Source organism: Ursus maritimus, unplaced genomic scaffold, assembly GCF_017311325.1.
Source record: "Ursus maritimus isolate PB19 unplaced genomic scaffold, ASM1731132v1 scaffold_1, whole genome shotgun sequence".
NCBI lineage: Eukaryota > Metazoa > Chordata > Mammalia > Carnivora > Ursidae > Ursus > Ursus maritimus.
Window position 1 is genome coordinate 54,876,029 of NW_024423343.1, and position 17,685 is coordinate 54,893,713.

General features: G+C 42.6%; 1 protein-coding gene across 1 annotated transcript in view; it reads right to left on the reverse strand.

The window, feature by feature from the left end:
- Positions 1 to 16,574, reverse strand: part of LOC103659601 — a 122,634-nt gene extending 106,060 nt beyond the window's left edge. The window contains exon 1 of the mRNA XM_040636603.1: positions 16,464 to 16,574. Within this exon, the coding sequence (XP_040492537.1) occupies positions 16,464 to 16,574 (111 nt within the window). The remainder of the gene's footprint in view (positions 1 to 16,463) is intronic.
- Positions 16,575 to 17,685: the final 1,111 nt, after the last annotated feature.

Here is a 17,685-nt window from a genome sequence, read left to right on the forward strand (position 1 = left end):
CAATGTCTTCCTGGGGTTCTCATGGACCCATAGGCAATTTTTAAGATGGCATCTTCACGTTGCTAGTCTCTGTGCCCTTCCTTATGATGTCCTTCTCACCCAAACAGGACTTGTCACCTATGAGGATCACATAATTCCAAAATACGTGAAGGACAGGAAGGACTACAAGAGACCCTGGTGCTGGTGGGAGTTAGAAATAGTGAAAAGCAGGAAAAAACATCCAGTGGAAAAAAGACAGTCTCTTCAATAAATGGTGCTGGGAAAATTGGACAGCTACATGCAAAAGAATGAAACTTGACCACTCTCTCACACGATACACAAAGATAAACTCCAAATGGATGAAAGACCTCGATGTGAGACAGGAATCCATCAAAATTCTAGAGGAGAACATAGGCAGCAACCTCTACGACATCGGCCAAAGCAACCTTTTTCATGACACATCTCCAAAGGCAAGAGAAACAAAAGATAAAATGAATTTATGGGACTTCATCAAGATAAAAAGCTTCTGCACAGCCAAGGAAATAGTCAAAAAAACTAAGAGGCAGCCCACGGAATGGGAGAATATATTTGCAAATGACACTACAGATAAAAGACTGGTATCCAAGATCTACAAAGAACTTCTCAAACTCAATACACGAGAAACAAATAAACAAATCAAAAAATGGGCAGAAGATATGAACAGACACTTTTCCAACGAAGACATACAAATGGCTAACAGACACATGAAAAAATGTTCAAAATCATTAGCCATCAGGGAAATTCAAATCAAAACCACACTGAGATACCACCTTACGCCAGTTAGAATGGCAAAAATAGACAAGGCAAGAAACAACAATTGTTGGAGAGGATGTGGAGAAAGGGGATCCCTCCTACATTGTTGGTGGGAATGCAAGTTGGTACAGCCACTCTGGAAAACAGTGTGGAGGTCCCTTAAAAAGTTAAAAATTGAGCTACCCTATGATCCAGCCATTGCACTACTGGGTGTTTACCCCAAAGATACAGATGTAGTGAAGAGAAGGGCCATATGCACCCCAATGTTCATAGCAGCATTGTCCACAATAGCTAAATCGTGGAAGGAGCCGAGATGCCCTTCAACAGATGACTGGATTAAGAAGTTGTGGTCCATATATACAATGGAATATTACTCAGCTATCAGAAAGAACGAATTCTCAACATTTGCTGCAACTTGGACGGCACTGGAGGAGATAATGCTAAGTGAAATAAGTCAAGCAGAGAAAGACAACTATCATATGATTTCTCTCATCTATGGAACATAAGAACTAGGATGATCAGTAGGGGAAGAAAGGGATAAAGAGAGGGGGGGTAATCAGAAGGGGGAATGAAACATGAGAAACTATGGACTCTGAGAAACAAACTGAGGGCCTCAGAGGGGAGGGGTGAGGGGAATGGGATAGGCTGGTGATGGGTAGTAAGGAGGGCACGTATTGCATGGTGCACTGGGTGTTATACGCAACTAATGAATCATCGAACTTTACATTGGAAACCGGGGATGTACTGTATGGTGACTAACATAATATAATAAAAAATCATTAAAAAAAAAAAAGAAAAGAAATAGTGAAAAACACTATTGTGATATGTGTCCCTATATTTGTACATCCCAGGGGCACCCCAAAGGACAGCTGGGGAACTTTTATCAAAAATGGCAAGAAATATGGGACAGCCTGGGTGGCTCAGTTGGTTAAGCATCAGCCTTCTGCTCTGGTCATGATCCCGGGGTCCTGGGATCGAGCCCTACGTTGGGCTTGAGCCCCACATTGGGCTCCCAGCTTAGCAGGGAGTCCGCTTCTCCCTCTGCTCCTCCCCCTACTCATCCCCCCTCAAATAAATAAATAAAATATATTTTTTAATGGTAAGAAATAAATCCCAAAAAGATTTCACTCTACAATTCATCTGTTCATTCTTTTCTTTTCTTTTTTTTCTTTTTTTTTTTTTGAGCTCCCATATGTGCCCAGCACTGGGAGGAGCTACCAAGAGGCATGAGGCACAGTTCTTGCCTTCAGTGAACCTGTGGTCTGGTGGGAGGGAAGGTCAAGGAGACCAGCCTCCCACAGTGGGAAGAGCACAATCATGGAGGCATATCAGGGTGCTATGTGCACCAGAGGGGAACTCGGAGAGGGGCAACTAAGCTAGCTGAGGCTGCCCACAAAGAAAGCTCTGTAAGGCATGTGACTCTCAGCAAACCCAGGGGACCGAGAGTAGGAAAGGGAGGGGATGGTTCTAGGTAAGCGTCAGGAACTCACTGAAGCATGAAAGCACTCGAGGGAACTGGAAACTGCAGGGAATGAAGCTTCTTTGTGGAGAGACCATGAGAGATGCCTCTAGAAAGGAAGGCAAGGCCAGATGGGCCATGCTAAAGAATGAGTGTTTTATCCTCCATGCAGAGGGAACCCACTAAAATGTAAGTCTGAGAGTGATACAGTCAGATTTGAATCTTCTAAAAATCACTCCAGTAGAAGTATAGAAGTTCATTTTCAAGGGTGGGTCTGAGATAGAGAGACTGTGGGCTCTTCATACAAATCCTTTCCAGAAGTGAGTCCTCACTGTACATGAAGCAGGAGTCCCGATAGTCCAAACTGGAAGAAGCCCAAGCCTACGACCCTGACCTCTCTTATCTGGACCCCTCTTATCAGGACCAGCCTTGTGATTCCCTTTGACCAACAGAATGTGGCTGAAGTGACATAGGGAGACTTCCAAGCTCAGGGCTCAAGAAATTCTACAGCTTTCATTTTTACCCGCTTGAAAAACCACTGTCACCACATAAGAAAGCCCAGAACAGCCTCCTTGAGGACGAGAGATCCAGTGGAGAGAAGCCCAAACGTCAAGCCACCCAGTGAATGAGACCATCCCCAACCAGCCAGCCTCCCACCAACCCATGGCAGCCACAGGGGTGATCTTAGGTAAGACACGCAAGAGAACCATCCAGAAGAACCCAGCACCAATTACAAAATCCAGGGCGAATTCATGGCTGTTGTTGCACACCACTGTGCCAGAGGCGGTTAGTAACTCAGCAATATGTAAGCAGGTCTCCTCTGTTCTGCAATTCCTGAAAACTGGCACGGCACCCAGACGCTGTCCAGAGCCTCCCCGGAATGAACCCTGTCTGGAGGGTAAATACACTCCCCATACCTAGTGGAGAACGGCCTTCTGCTAGCATTGTCTTGGTATCCTCTCCTCCAGAGGGCCAATTAGGCTGCCTGACTTTCTCTAACTTATATCTAACTATAAATGCACTGCCCAGATTGATGAGACATCAATATTAATTAATAATTCATAGTAGGGTCAGACTTTTTCATATGTAATCACAACTTTAAATCTCAAGAAATGCTCCTGTTAGATAGCTGGGAAAGCAACTTTTCCTTTAAATCCTGACCTTAAAAAAAAAAGTTACCTTTAGTCCCTTAGAACTAGTCCCTCAGAGTTTTGGGAAAGTGTGTGAAAAAAGCCAAAGTTGGCTAGAGATACCATTTTTCTCCTCAGGACGGGATGCCCCTCTTGCAGAAAGTAGCTTTCATGTGAACAGTGGGGACAGACAAGGAGAAGACAAAATGACTGGGTATTCACGGCCCCTCGGATCCCATATGGTGGGGCGTGGGGGAGGGGCACTGAACTAGGCACTTGAAACCAAGTTGATGTTATGAAATTCATGGCATCTAAATTCCTGCATGTACATCAAAAGGGAAAGAGCCTTGTTGCCACACACTTGAACTCATTTTGAACCTGCAAGAATTCTCTGTAGCACACTACCATGCCTCATCTTTGTTCCATAAATCTAAAGTTAAGTTTCTATCTTTCTGCTGTCAGCACATCATACCAAAACAGCTAGACAGATTTTTTTTTTTTTTTTTTTTTTTTTACCAAATTTAGAGGATATGTTCGGGATGTCCTGACTTGAAAAAAATAAGCCCTGGGATTTGCAAGCATGAAAGTCACTCAGGGAGGCCCCAGAGGGCAGGTAGAAATGAGACATGAAAGACACCGTGACAAAGCATTACACCGCTCGGCCCAGAGAAAATGCAACTGGGTTTCAAATGTGAGCCCAAACTAAGACCATGAAGGGCTGCTGCTGCCCAGATCCGTTCTCACTGGAGCCGGTTCTCATGAAGCCGCGTTTGTCATGTTCTCCAGGGTAAGCAGCAGCAGGGATTTCTTTATTTAGCAAGGGTTAAAGATCGTTCCCAGCAATGCGGGGAGAGGCCAGTGAGTGTCACAAATAGCCACGGGCGGTGCCCTAGGAGATGCACCCTTTGGAAACAAAGACATATTTGAAGCTAAGTTTAAACCTAAGAGATGCCGTCTTATATTCTTTCTGGTGAGACTTTTCTTCCCAAGGAGGAGAGTTCAGAGCTCACCCTACGAATGAGCCCAAGTGATCCAGTAGAAACAGTCCTCTTTTTTTTTAAAGACTCATTTATTTATTTATGAGAGAGAGAACGCGTTGTAGGGGGTGCGCAGAAGGAGAGGAAATCCTAAGCAGACCCTGTGCTGTGCGCAGAGCCCTACGCACACCTCGATCTCTAACCCTGAGATCACCACCTGAGCCAAAACCAAGAGTCAGCTGCTCAGCCGACTGAGCCATCCAGGCGCCCGAAACAGTTCTAGTAGATACCTGCTGTGAGCCTTCAAAACCCACTTGCACGTTTGCGTTGTGGTAGGAAGTAAAGCTGTCTGTGTATGTTTCCATATATGCTCGCAGAGGCATTTAATAACCAGTAGTTGGGTGAGTGAACGAATGAATGAATGAATGACTAGTGTCTGAGGAGCTGTGAAAAGTGGACGAGTGAAATGAAGCATCCAGCAGAACCCTTCCCAGAGAGCCAAACCTTGTTGGCTAGGCTTAAAATTGGATGGTATTGTTAGTTCTATTACTTCATGGAGTGTTGAGATTTTTCAAACTCTATTTAAAGGATCTAAAATACAAAACTGTGGCTTTAAAGGGCCAGGACTACAGTGTTTCTATAATACTTTTCATAAGAACTGTTTACCTCACGTTTAAATATTGACACTGCCACTGTTCCTGCAAAGAATTGACAAACCAGTTCAATACACCTCATTTAGAGCCATTATGGGGCATTTCATCAAAGATCTGGTTATGAATGTCTCCAAAGAAAGGATCAATGAGGTTTTTATGATGGTCGGGAGGGGTTTCTTTGGGGGGAAAAAATCCCTATAAAAGGAAGGCAACTGGACTAAAGCATGACCTGGACAAAGGACATGTTCCATTTTATTCTATTGAAGGTAAATATAATTTCTATGTTTACAATAGCCTATTCCCACATATATTATCTATGTAATTGTTTATGTTCCCAAACTCACTCGATGGCAGTTTTACAAGCAGCATAGACAGACGATTCTCAGGAGCTAGCGCTTGGGGACCGCCTTAAAGAGAAAACTGCCTTATAATTAGCACATTTGGTACATTAGCAATAAAGCACCCCTTGGAGGATAAAACAAGCCTGCAGCTCTCCAAACCCCTGTCTCTCAGAAGAGTGTCAGAGGGAGGTTCTGGGGGCTCCTACATCGCTACACTTGGGTCAAGCTTCCCCTGCATTGTGGTCTTAATTAAAGATCCTATGAAACATGGTATATTTAATCATTTCTTTGTGTATCTTCTTTACCCAAAATGAATTAATTTAGCCTTAGTGTGGTTTTATTTAGTTCCAGATAGTTTTATAATTTGATAAGAAAAACGTTTCTAACTGGCTTTAATATTTTTCTTCAGTTTGTACCTGCCAAGTCAGTAATTTGAAGGCAGCTGAATAAAATCTCCAAAAGTGTTCTGTTTTATATTATCTCCCTAGTTTTGTTCAGCCTTATTAGTAAACCCTTACACTTTTTGTTCTTCATACAAATCTCGGAAACATGTAACAAAAGCATGTGAGAAAAGCAAACACTGCTTTCCTGTAGGTGTCCATCCACGTTCTTTGGATGCAAGGCAAAGAACCAGGCTCTGGCTAATTGAAGTCAAGAAACAGGTGGTGGGAAGGATACTGGGACAACTTAGATTGAGGGAGAGCTGAACGGTGGGTCTCAGGCCAGGCCTGCAGGGTTCCCATGGCTGGGCTGCACCGCCCTTCAGTCTCTCAGGATAGGGACTGTGAATGGCCCAGCTGGATCTAGACTGTCTCCCCTGCGCCAATCAGGCGCGGTCCGGAGCCTCGGAGGAACGCACAGACAGGTGGCTGGGGCGCCACGCGCTGAGCAGCCCCCTTCCTGACGCTGACTGCACTCTAGACTTGTCTGTTGTAAATACCTCCTAAGTGACTTTGGTTGTATGATATCTGCCAATGGTGAGTGCGTGTATTTTTTTCAAAATAGACTTAACAACAACAATAACACCGGATGTCTGTGCAGAGTTTTACAGTTTCAAAGCACTTGGCATACATATTATTAATGGTACATTTTTCTTAATTGTCAAAAGATATCATTCACTGAACACTTACTAACTTTCTGACGGTAAATGACCACTTACAGTGTGCTAACAACGTGCTAGGTTGGTGCTAAGCACTTTGCATAGATTATCTCTAATCCTCACACACACACACACACACACACACACACACACCCTCGTAGGTTTGTATTATTATCAAATTTGTCAGATCATTTCGGGACTAAGACAGATATAAATAAAGTAAAATAATAAATATAAAACTAAAGTGATATCCTACACATGGACTTACTTGACCTTCCCAAGACCCTGATGAAATCATAATTCTGCACAAGACACAGGCAAGGAAGCCGAGGCCCACAAAGAGTTTCTGCCCTATACCTGTAAACCTATAAATGGTAGAATTCTCATCTCCTCACTGCCTGTCCAGTGCTCTTTACCATATTAGGCCAATAGAACTTGAGCGAATCTATTGGTAAGGTTATTTCTAGAACTTTGCCTATTAGTCAGACTCGGTTTTAGTTCACAGGATCAGGAGTAATTACTGAGACAAATCCTTGCTGAGCTGGGTTTATATTTTAGTTTCTTTAACAGAGAAGACAGGGAAATGAATGAATTACAGTATAGACTAAACTGCCATAATTAAGAGACTCAAAAGTTATGTGGCTTAATTTCTCTCAGACTCAGGAGTGCGGAATGAGCAGACCAGGAAAGTCAGGGTGGTGCTATTACCCCTTACATGCACCTTCTGGTAATCACCATTCCCAGCAAGTGAGAAAGAGGGAAGTTTGGGGCAAGCAGCTTAGGTTTTAAGACCCAGAATCTGTACCTTCTCACTTTGGCTTACTTCCTATTGGCTCAGATTTAGTCACATGGCCATACCTACTACAAGGGAAGATGGGAAATGTACTTTCTAACTGAGGGGACAAGTGCCCACCTAAAACTTAGAGGGAAACATTACTGAAGGTGGGGAGGGGAAGTGGAAACCACGGGGAAATTAGCCATTTCTGACACAAGGAGTATTTTTACATGTTCTTTTTTTTTTAAGCAATCAGAATTTGAAAAAATAGCTATTCATAATCAGGAGCAGATCTAGGTTTTCTGGGACCTGAAGCTTATACAGTCTGGAGGAAGTGGTGTGTGGAGATCTTTTTCAAGAAAAATAATACAAAAATATCGAACTTTTGGAAATGTTACAAAAACATATGATCTTAGGAACACATTGCTCGCCCCTCCAGGGGCCCTGCCTCATCCAGGATCTATGCAAATGAGAAGCCTAGAACCTTAAGCCTCATTAGCTTCAGGGTAAACCAGTTTATCCTTGTAACAGCTGGATTGCTCAACTCTTTGTTCCTGCAAAGTTACGAACACATAAATGCTATGACCTTGTATCTGAAGAAAATGGCTGAGTCAATGACAAAGTTGGTGTGATTTTTTTATAGTAGCCGTGGCCCAGCTGGTGGCTGAGAGGCCTTTAGTGAGCTATTCTGACCAGTTAGTCCATCAGCCCTAAACAAACATAGTCAGAACAATGACACATACAAAGCAAAGGGTGACGTTGGTTTTGTCTAAGCTGAACTGGAAGGGCTGGATCCCATTTCTGACCACCCTGACCAGCACTGTGGCCTCGCTGGGATGTGCAGAAGGTATCCTCTGCCAGCCTCAGGTCCCAGATCTGTAGAAAAAAGGGCAGAATGGGATTCTGCTCAGGCCTCCTACACCATAGGGAAGATTCTGGTAGAATCTTCGTGAAATATATTCTGACCTGCTTCACCTCATGGGCCTGAGCTCAAAGAAAAATGATCAGTCATTACAACGATCACTTAACCATTTGCCTAGAGTAAATCACAAAGAATGACAGACACAATTTTACTAAAAATACACCTTCCATGGGGAAGAGAAAGCCGGTACAGGTGTCCCCCACCCTGGAAGGCACACTTCCTCATTAGGTATTTCCAGAAATGCAGTTCTCCTCCGTACAGCTCAAATGCTCATTCATTCATTCATTCATTCATTCCAGGAACATTCCTTTTCTGCTTGCTCCAAGCAGGCAGGCCCAAGGATACAGGAAGGGGTGAGGGAAGGGCACGCACACACACACACAGACACACACACACACACACACACACACACACCATGGAGGGTGAAAAAGGCTGTGTCAGACTTATGTGTGGAGACCCTGGGGACACACACATAATCCTTAACTGGGAGGGGGTAGAGGTGCCACATCAAGAGAGGGTGGAGGGATGTTTAAAATTAGTCACCACGGGGGCGCCTGGGTGGCACAGCGGTTAAGCGTCTGCCTTTGGCTCAGGGCGTGATCCCGGCGTTATGGGATCGAGCCCCACATCAGGCTCCTCCGCTAGGAGCCTGCTTCTTCCTCTCCCACTCCCCCTGCTTGTGTTCCCTCTCTCGCTGGCTGTCTCTATCTCTGTTGAATAAATAAATAAAATCTTTAAAAAAAAAAAATTAGTCACCACGAAGACTATTTTTCTCCTTAGTTCACTAGGCTGGAACAACCTCTCCCTTTCCGGAATACTGGGTACACATGACACCAATCACATTCCCCTGCATGGCACTCGGCATCAGCCTTATCTTTCCCACTGTAGGGTAAATGGTGGAGGAGGATAGGACGGACTATGAGCGAGTATGAATGTGCAAAGGACACTGATATTTATTTATTTATTTATTTATTTATTTATTTATTTATTTAATATTTTATTTATTTATTTGGGAGAGAGAGTGAGCGAGAGAGCAAGAGAGAGCACACAAGCAGTGGCAGAGGGAGAGGGAGAAGCAGGCTCCTGCTGAGCAGGGTGCCCAACATGGGGCTCGATCCCAGGACCCTGGGATGATGACCTGAGCCAAAGGCAGATGCTTAACCAACTGAGCCACCCAGGTGCCTCAGACACTGATATTTATTAAACATCTGTTTTAAATTAGGCAGTTTATATATTCTGTTAATTATTTAAATCATGTTTTTTAAAATTTGATAAGGAGGATAATATCCCCATTTTGCAGATAAGAAAACTGAGGCTAAATGGGGGGCGCAGTCGTTAAGCGTCTGCCTTCGGCTCAGGGCGTGATCCCGGCATTATGGGATCGAGCCCCACATCAGGCTCCTCCGCTATGAGCCTGCTTCTTCCTCTCCCACTCCCCCTGTTTGTGTTCCCTCTCTCGTTGGCTGTCTCTATCTCTGTCAAATAAATAAATAAAATCTTTAAAAAAAAAAAAAAGAAAAGAAAAAGAAAACTGAGGCTAAAAATAAATAAATAAAGAGGTGCCTGGGTGGCTCAGCTGGTTAAATGTCTGACGTCGGCTCAGGTCATGACCTCAGGGTCATGAGATCGAGCCCCGTGTCAGGCTCTGCGCTCAGTGGAGAGTCTACTGTTCCTCTCCCTTTCTCTGCCTCTCCCTTGATTCTTGCACTTGCTCGCTCTCTCTCCCTCTCAAATAAGTAAAATCTTTAAAAAATAAATTAACTTAAAAATAAATAAATAAATACATAAATAAATAGGCTTAAGGAGCTTGTCCAGACTCACGTACCAGCACTGGTGGAGAAAGTGAGGATTTGAACCTAGTTGTCTCTGACCGCAAAGCAAATATACTTGTTAGATACCAGATTAGTCATTTTTCTTTTACCTCACAGTACATAAAACACTTGATTACTAATAATAAATAGTCTCACTGGGCCTTTCTTCTTGGGCCTTCTTTAGATTAATAACAAGGAAACCTACCACAGCCTTGTTTCTCCTGGTATAGACATCTGTTAGTTCAAGATAAACATTTAGAACACTACCTTAGCAAAAGCCATTAAATAATGATTAAATAACATAAAATAATAAATAAAACAAAATGACATTAAATAATGACATCTAAAAAAGAACTTTGGCAATTAAACACTTCAGGGTGTTATGTCAATATATTGCCAATACCAAGCCTGCTGGTAAACCTGTGCTCTGTACTTTCGGTTCTTAAGAAAAAACAAAAAAAAAAAAATAAAAAAAAAAAAAAAAAAAAGGAAAAGAAGAAAAACCGAAGGCCATGATTGTTGGAAGTGTTTTTTTTTTTCCCTTATAAACTGATTTCTGTGTTGACTGGCAGCTATGTGATTTAGTTTGGCTAGTTGAGGTCATACCAAAAGCAAATTTTCTTTTTACCAAACCCTATTATATATCTTATTACTGGGACATGGGAAAACATTACCTAGTATTTCCTATTTAGTGTATTTAGAAAAGAATCATCTATCTTCCATTATAAGCAAACGAAACTAGATATGTTTTTTAGTTAGAATTAATATTCCAGCCACTAAGTTCCATGTGCTATTATGGAAATAATATATAGTATATTATTGGAAATTTTTTTAAAAAGCTGGCCATAACCCACATGATATATACTGTTCTCAACACTGTTGTTAGGCTAGCACAACTCTAAGCTGATTTGGGATTTTTTTGTCTATGCACAAAAACCCAGCAGTTCTGTCTTCTGACGCTCTTTCGAAACCCTTCTCAGCCAACTTTGCATTGCATATTTGAAAGAACTTACTGTAATAGTCAACCTTTTATTGAAATTCAACTCATTTTTAAAAATAAAAATCCTTTTACTCTCTAAGAGAAGATTCAAGATCTTTCAAATGATACAACTGAAAACTAATGTCAAATGATAGACAGAAATTATTCTCCGAAAATAGTAATATCCATGTGGAGAGGCAGGTCCCTGCTAGCAGGCCAGTGATAGCTGGGTGAATTGAAGCAGCTATCTGGGAAGAGAGAACAGCTAACCCAGTAACAATTGGGGTAAAAAACAGGTAGTAATTTCCTACTAGTTCATTTCAATGTAAATAGAGCCTTTTAACTACAATTCTCATATGCCTTAATCCTTGCCCAGATTTCATGAAGAACAGAATCTGCCATTTTTGTTTTTTTCAGACATGGACATTTTTATTTACCTTCTTTGATGAACCTTAGAATCACATAGTTCATGCAGCTCTGCCAACCAACTTCACAGTTGAAAACACTGAGGCAGTGGGGCACCAGGGTGGCTCAGTCAGTTAAGTGACCGACTCTTGGTTTTCACTCAGGTCATGATCTCAGGGTCACGATCTCAGGGTTGTGAGATCGAGCCCCGAGTGGAGCCCCACATGGAGCCCTGCATTTGGCTCCTAACTCAGCAGGGAGTCTGCTAGAGCTTCTCTCCCTCTGCCCCTCCCTCTGCTCACCCTCTCTCTCTCCTTCTCTTCCTTTCTCTCTCAAATAATAAGTAAATAAATCTTAGAAAGAAAGAAAGAAACAAACAAACAAACATTGAGGCAGAGAGAAGCAAAGTGATACGCCCAAGTTCACAACCCTTTGGAAAAGCCAGGACGAGAAGCCAGTCGTCTAGAACAGATTTCCCACCCTCAGCACTATGAATATTTCAAACCAGATAATTCTTCATTGTAAGGGCTTTGTTGTGTCTTGTCATCTATTGGGCAATATTACTCTCATCTGAGCCTATTATTTATGTAGGAACTGATTCCAAGCTCTACTTCTCTTCATAGTATCAACGTGTGTGCCTTGTAGGATAATTATCAGCACATCTGGCCTCTTCCCACTTGATGCCAATAGCCCCCACCTCCCCAGTTGTGACAACCAAAAATATCTCCAGACTTTGCCAAATGCCCCCTGGGGGCCAAAATCGTTCCAGCTGAGATCCCACTTCTCTAGACCTACCTTGATTTGCCTAATGATTCCTTAGCCCAAACCCATTTGCACATATGCCCAGGCTTGCTTTAGGAGGGTTCATTTGTGAGAAGTCCAAACTCCTTTCCTGGCAGGAATTGTGGGGAGATAGAAAGAGCACATAAAATGGAGCACCTGCCAGAGTCAGGTTTAAATTCAGGTTCTGTCACTCACTTGCCACTCACTGTATTTTTTATTTCACTGACCCCCATTTCCTCAATTGTAAATGGGAATGACAGTGCCTGAATCCAAGGTTAAGTATTAAATAAGAGTCTGTGAATACCATGACTCATTGCCTGGCACCCAAGAAAAGCACGGTGATGTTAATTCCCTCCTTTTTGATCCTTCCCACTAATCATGGTACCAAAACTACTAGAAAAGAGGAAGCATTTACCAATGGAAATCTGGTGGTGTTGTAGTACAGATCTTGAAGACTCAGAGTTGAAAAAGCTGGTCTATATTGGAGAACGTTAGGCCCGAGCTTTGCCAAGAAATCTCAGGCCTTCCTGCGTGGAAGAGTCTACCTGATTTCCAGCTATTGGTGAAACTAAACCAAGAGAAGGACAACCAAATAGGTGGGATCCAATCAGGAGTCCCAAGACAGAAACACACATGCAGGTAAGACTCAGGCCTTGAGTCAGAGGCCTAGTACACGAGATCTGGCTGAGTTTGTCAAGGGTAGGGATGTGGTTGAGGATCAAGAGACGCCCTCTATGTTATAGAGATCTTATTTCTTCAGAAAAATCTTCCCAAAACAGAAGTTTCTTCCTTTTGGAAGCCTGAGGCAGTGTTACAACTTTAATACATGTTGAAAACATGACTACCAATTATTTTCTATGGAAAAATATCTGGAAAAACTTTATTGCACATGGCAAGGTAAAATGATTCTCAAAACAACTCTTTTAAAACAGGATTAATGCTTAGTTAAAACTTACAGTTCTTAAGATTTTATTTTTCCCATGATGCCTTATTAACTATTGGACAATATCCATCTCATTCTGGGCCTATTATTTATGAATGAACTGATTCCAAGCTCTGAATGATATTATGAATGAACTGACTCCAAGCTCTGAGCTATCTCTATTCTACTTCTCTTTATACTATCAATTAAAGACTTGTGAATAATGAAAAACAGAAATCAATAATTTAAAATTTTTTATTTCTAATCCCTCCTTACTGCTTTTAAATTTTAGTCTTCTCTTTCAATAGAATCAAAATGTCATGTACTTGATGATGCGTAGCGCAGCTTTATCTGTCACAGTATCACCACCACCGCCACCAATAACAAAAACCTGGAAACAACCTAAATGTTTGTTGTGTATTGAACTGTATCCCCCCCCCAAAAAAGATATGTTAAAGTTCTAACCCCTAGTACCTCAGAATATAGCTTTATTTAGAAATAGGGTCTGTGCTGATGTAGTCAGGTTAAGATGAAGCCTTTAGGATGGGCCGTAATCCAATATGACTCCTTCTTTTTTAACAGGGGGAAATTTGGTCTCAGACACAGATATGCACAGAGAGAAGACTATATGAAGAGACAGAGGGAGAATGCCACATGAAGATCAAGGATATGAATGAAGTCTATAAGCCAAGGAATGCCAAAGATTGCCAGCAAACCACCAGAAGCTAAGAAGAGGTAAGGAAGGATTCCCCTATAGGTTTCAGACATAGTTGCAGGTAAGATTCAGGCCTTGAGTCAGAGGCCTCGTGAATAAGATCTGGGTGATGTTCATCATGGGTGGAGAGGAGGTCGGAGATCAATGGACTCCGCTCCCCCATACTATGGAGATCTTATTTCTGAAGGGAGGAGGGTTTTGGCCCCACCTCATATTTGGACTCTGGGCGGGGGTTGGCCCACACCAAACCAGAAGCTGCCACATCATACAAACTCTGGAGTATGGTATTGGTAGTGAAAGGAAGGCTTTCCTGGGTCACCCTGGAGTCTATGTGGCTTGGATAGGACCCAGAAATTCTTACATGCCCCTAGAGAAGACACAGATGTTAGCAGCCGAGAACCAGCCCGGGGCCCACCAGGGTGAGAAATAAAATGGAAGGACGAGTCCAGGGGCCAGAGGTAGCATGTGGCACAGACTCAAGGAAACTGCAGTGCCATGAGAGTCAAGGTGAGGGACTCCAAGTTCCTGGGGGGACCTCCAGCCTCGCCCACACAGACTGAAGGCTGTACCAGCAATGGGCCTCCACCTCAGCTGCGGGCCAACACTCACTTTGAGATCTATCCCTCGGTGGCCACCTTTCCAACAATTTTACAACAAGGACAAATAAAGATCCCAAGGGAAGCGCTAAAGCTACAGGGATCTCTGTCCCCTTCCACCTCATCCTCACACACCGAGATCTTCTGAGACGAGGGTAGGGGCAGACCTGAGTGGAGCCTGTTTTATCTAAAACATGTGAACATCTGTAAAGACCGTTTAAAGACTGTTTACCACAGACTAAATATACCAGTTAGCAAAAATCTAGTTTTTAACATTTTTTTCCTGCTCCCAAGACATAAATGAGGATTTACGAGGAAGATCAAATTGGTCTTAAATAATCAAAAAGCTATATATTTTTGCCCGAGTACGTTATGAGGAAACATGTGCCTTACTACATGGGTATGTAGACAATGATTAAAAGGAAATACCCAAAATGAAAACAATTTATTTTTTCATTTTTTACATTATTTTTTTAAAAAGAACATCTTGCCTACCCCCTGTCTCTGAAGAAGGTTCTACAGTTGCTGCATAATCACATATTTACAGTAAGACTGCCTAAATTTTTGGAAAGTAAACATCTTTCCAAAACCAAGGCCTGGTTCCCATATAAAGGCTTCAATAAAGCTGAAGATGCAGAAAGGCTTTCCTTTTTTAGTCCTCAACTCATCCAGATTTCTGGACTGACAGAGAATAAAAAAATGGGTAGAGAAATGGAAACGGCTCGGAAGATCTTCACGCCACTCGTGCCCACCGTCCCACCAGCTGCGAGGCTCCAGGCAGCGTTTGTGAACAGCGGCCCCTCTCGGCCACCCGGAGCCAGCAGGCCCCAGACACGGAGAGAGCCGCCACCCAGGTCCTGCTCCACATCTGTGACCACTTTTCCTTTCACACACTTTTCAGGGCTCACGTGGTATGTCCCCAAAGTAATTCAAACTTAATGTGAAAGAACGGTCTGCATGTTTTTGTTTTCGCACTTCTCTCTTATTTAGCAGGCAGGCCAGCTGTCCCACGCAGGCTGCCTAGGAACGGGGCGTCTCACGACTGGGACTGCCTGAGGCATGTGGTTTGAAGGGTGTGATGACAGGACGGCCTTCCTCCCTGGGAACATCTGCTCCCTCTGAGCATCAGGTACCAGGCATCCTAGCATCAGGGACTCAACTCACTGGTCTTCAACATACCTCTGCTTGCAAGAATCGCTTTTTAAAACGCATCCACCAACTGGGAGAAGCAAGTAGCACTCGCAAGACTGATCAACTAGCTATGTGTAAGGCCTCAAAGGACAGGAGCCAGACTCAGTACCAGAAAGGAAGCAGAATCACCCAGTAGGTGGGGAAGAGTAGGAAAAAGACATCTAGAGACGATTCCTTCACTCTTGGGAGGTCACTGCAAGAACGACAGTTAGCATTGTAAATGGCCGGTCTGTGCTTGGCACTTTAATGCTGTATTTCAATTAATCTTCATAAAAACTCCTTTGAGGTAAGTATTGTTATCTCCAGTCTACAGATGGTTAAAATGAGGCTCAGAAAGTTTAAGCAGCTGGCTCAGGGTGGTGCAAGTTGTGGAACTATGAGGTGAAACTCAAGACCACTGATTCTGAAACCCATGCTCCCTCCTCTATTCCCTGTGAGTGTGGATATGTGTGTGTTTGTCCGTGCAGGTGTGCAGACTGGGAAAGGATAATTGGAAGGTATTTGTTAAAGGCACTAAAAAGAATAACTAGGCACTTCTAATTTTGAATATTATTAAGTTATCTTAAGAAATAATAAATATGTCCAAAGAGGTAGCTGAAAGCTTTACCCAGAAGGTAAACTAATATTCAACATTGGGGGATTGATTTTAAAAAACAGCATCTTATTTACATACAGTAAAAATGCTATGAAACCATTAAAACGAGGCAGAAGGAAAAGGAATGAACCTGAAGGGTTCACAGTATGCCGCTAAATTCGTTTCTTTGTTTTAAGCTTGTGTTCTGGTTACTACTGCATACATAACAAAGTGCCCCAGTTACTCCATTTTTTCTCAAAAACTTGTAGGTCAGGAATTTGAGGTGGGTTCAAGCAGTTCTTGCTTGAGGTCTCCCAAGCAATCGCAGTAGGATGAAAGCTCAGTCACCTTAAGGCTCACCTGGACTGGATATCCAAGATGGCGGGCAGCTGAGGGCTGTTGGCTGCAAAGCCCACACATGGCCTCTTCATATGGCTTGGACTCCTTTACAGCAAGTTGAACTTCTTGCATGGTTGCTTGGAGCTCCAGCACCAGTGTTAGGAAGAACAGGCGGAAGCTGAATATCTTTTCTCACCTAGACTCAGAAGCCACACAGTGTCACGTCAGCCACATTCTATTGGTTACAAGCAAGTCACAATCCTGCTCAGGTACAAGGCGAGAAAACAATGAAAGGAATATCAAAAAGTTTGCAACCAATTTTTTAACCTGTCATGGTGTGTCATTAAAGAGTTTTTCTAATATAGGTGCATTTTTGTTAAGTTGGCATGTGGCTAGGAAAAGATCATAAAGACATAAATAAAATATTAAGAATGATTTTCTCTGGAATTTGGATGAATTTTCTTTTCATCTTTTTGTACCTGAATTTTTATCCTGAGTCTCTATAAATGTTGTGATCGGAAATAAATCAAATAAAAATATTTAATTTTTAAAGTTTGAAATGAATACTTAAATAATATTTTATCTCCATATTCTTTATTAGCTAGGAACTTTCCCCCACATATCCATCTTCCAAAATCACCACAGAGCAATCTATCACACATAAAACCTTCAGGTACAAATTACACACGAATTCATACATGCTTTCTATCACATTCATGTCAATAAATCTCCTCAATGTCTTAGCCCACTGCTTACCTGCCATGTCTGGCAATTCATAATGAGCCTTAAAACACAATCAGTGCAGGACTGCATCGAGGAAGTGATCATGGCCACGGCCTTCTCATGCAACACCTTCAGAAAAACAAATGCACAAGGGCCCCTGCCATGCTCTCCTGACTATGGCAATTTTTTATGGCAGCTGATGGTGGTTTTTTCTCATAGAGAGTAAAAGGAGATCTCAGATCAATTGGTTCCATCTGCTTTTGAGATAGTTACCCTGGGAGGAATAAAAGAAAAGATCAGCTCCATCGGCTGAGTCTACCGAAAGTGGTAAATACTGCCTCCGTAGCAAACGGATCGACCATGAGTGGGATGATCCATTCAGTCAGGCTACTTGCAATGCTAATACCAATTGCTGCAGACGGAAGAAACAGATGTCTTTCACTTAGTGAGTGGAGGTATGTACTAGATCAAAATATTCACAAAAATCTCAGAGGCGAGACCATATTAATGACCCTCTCCT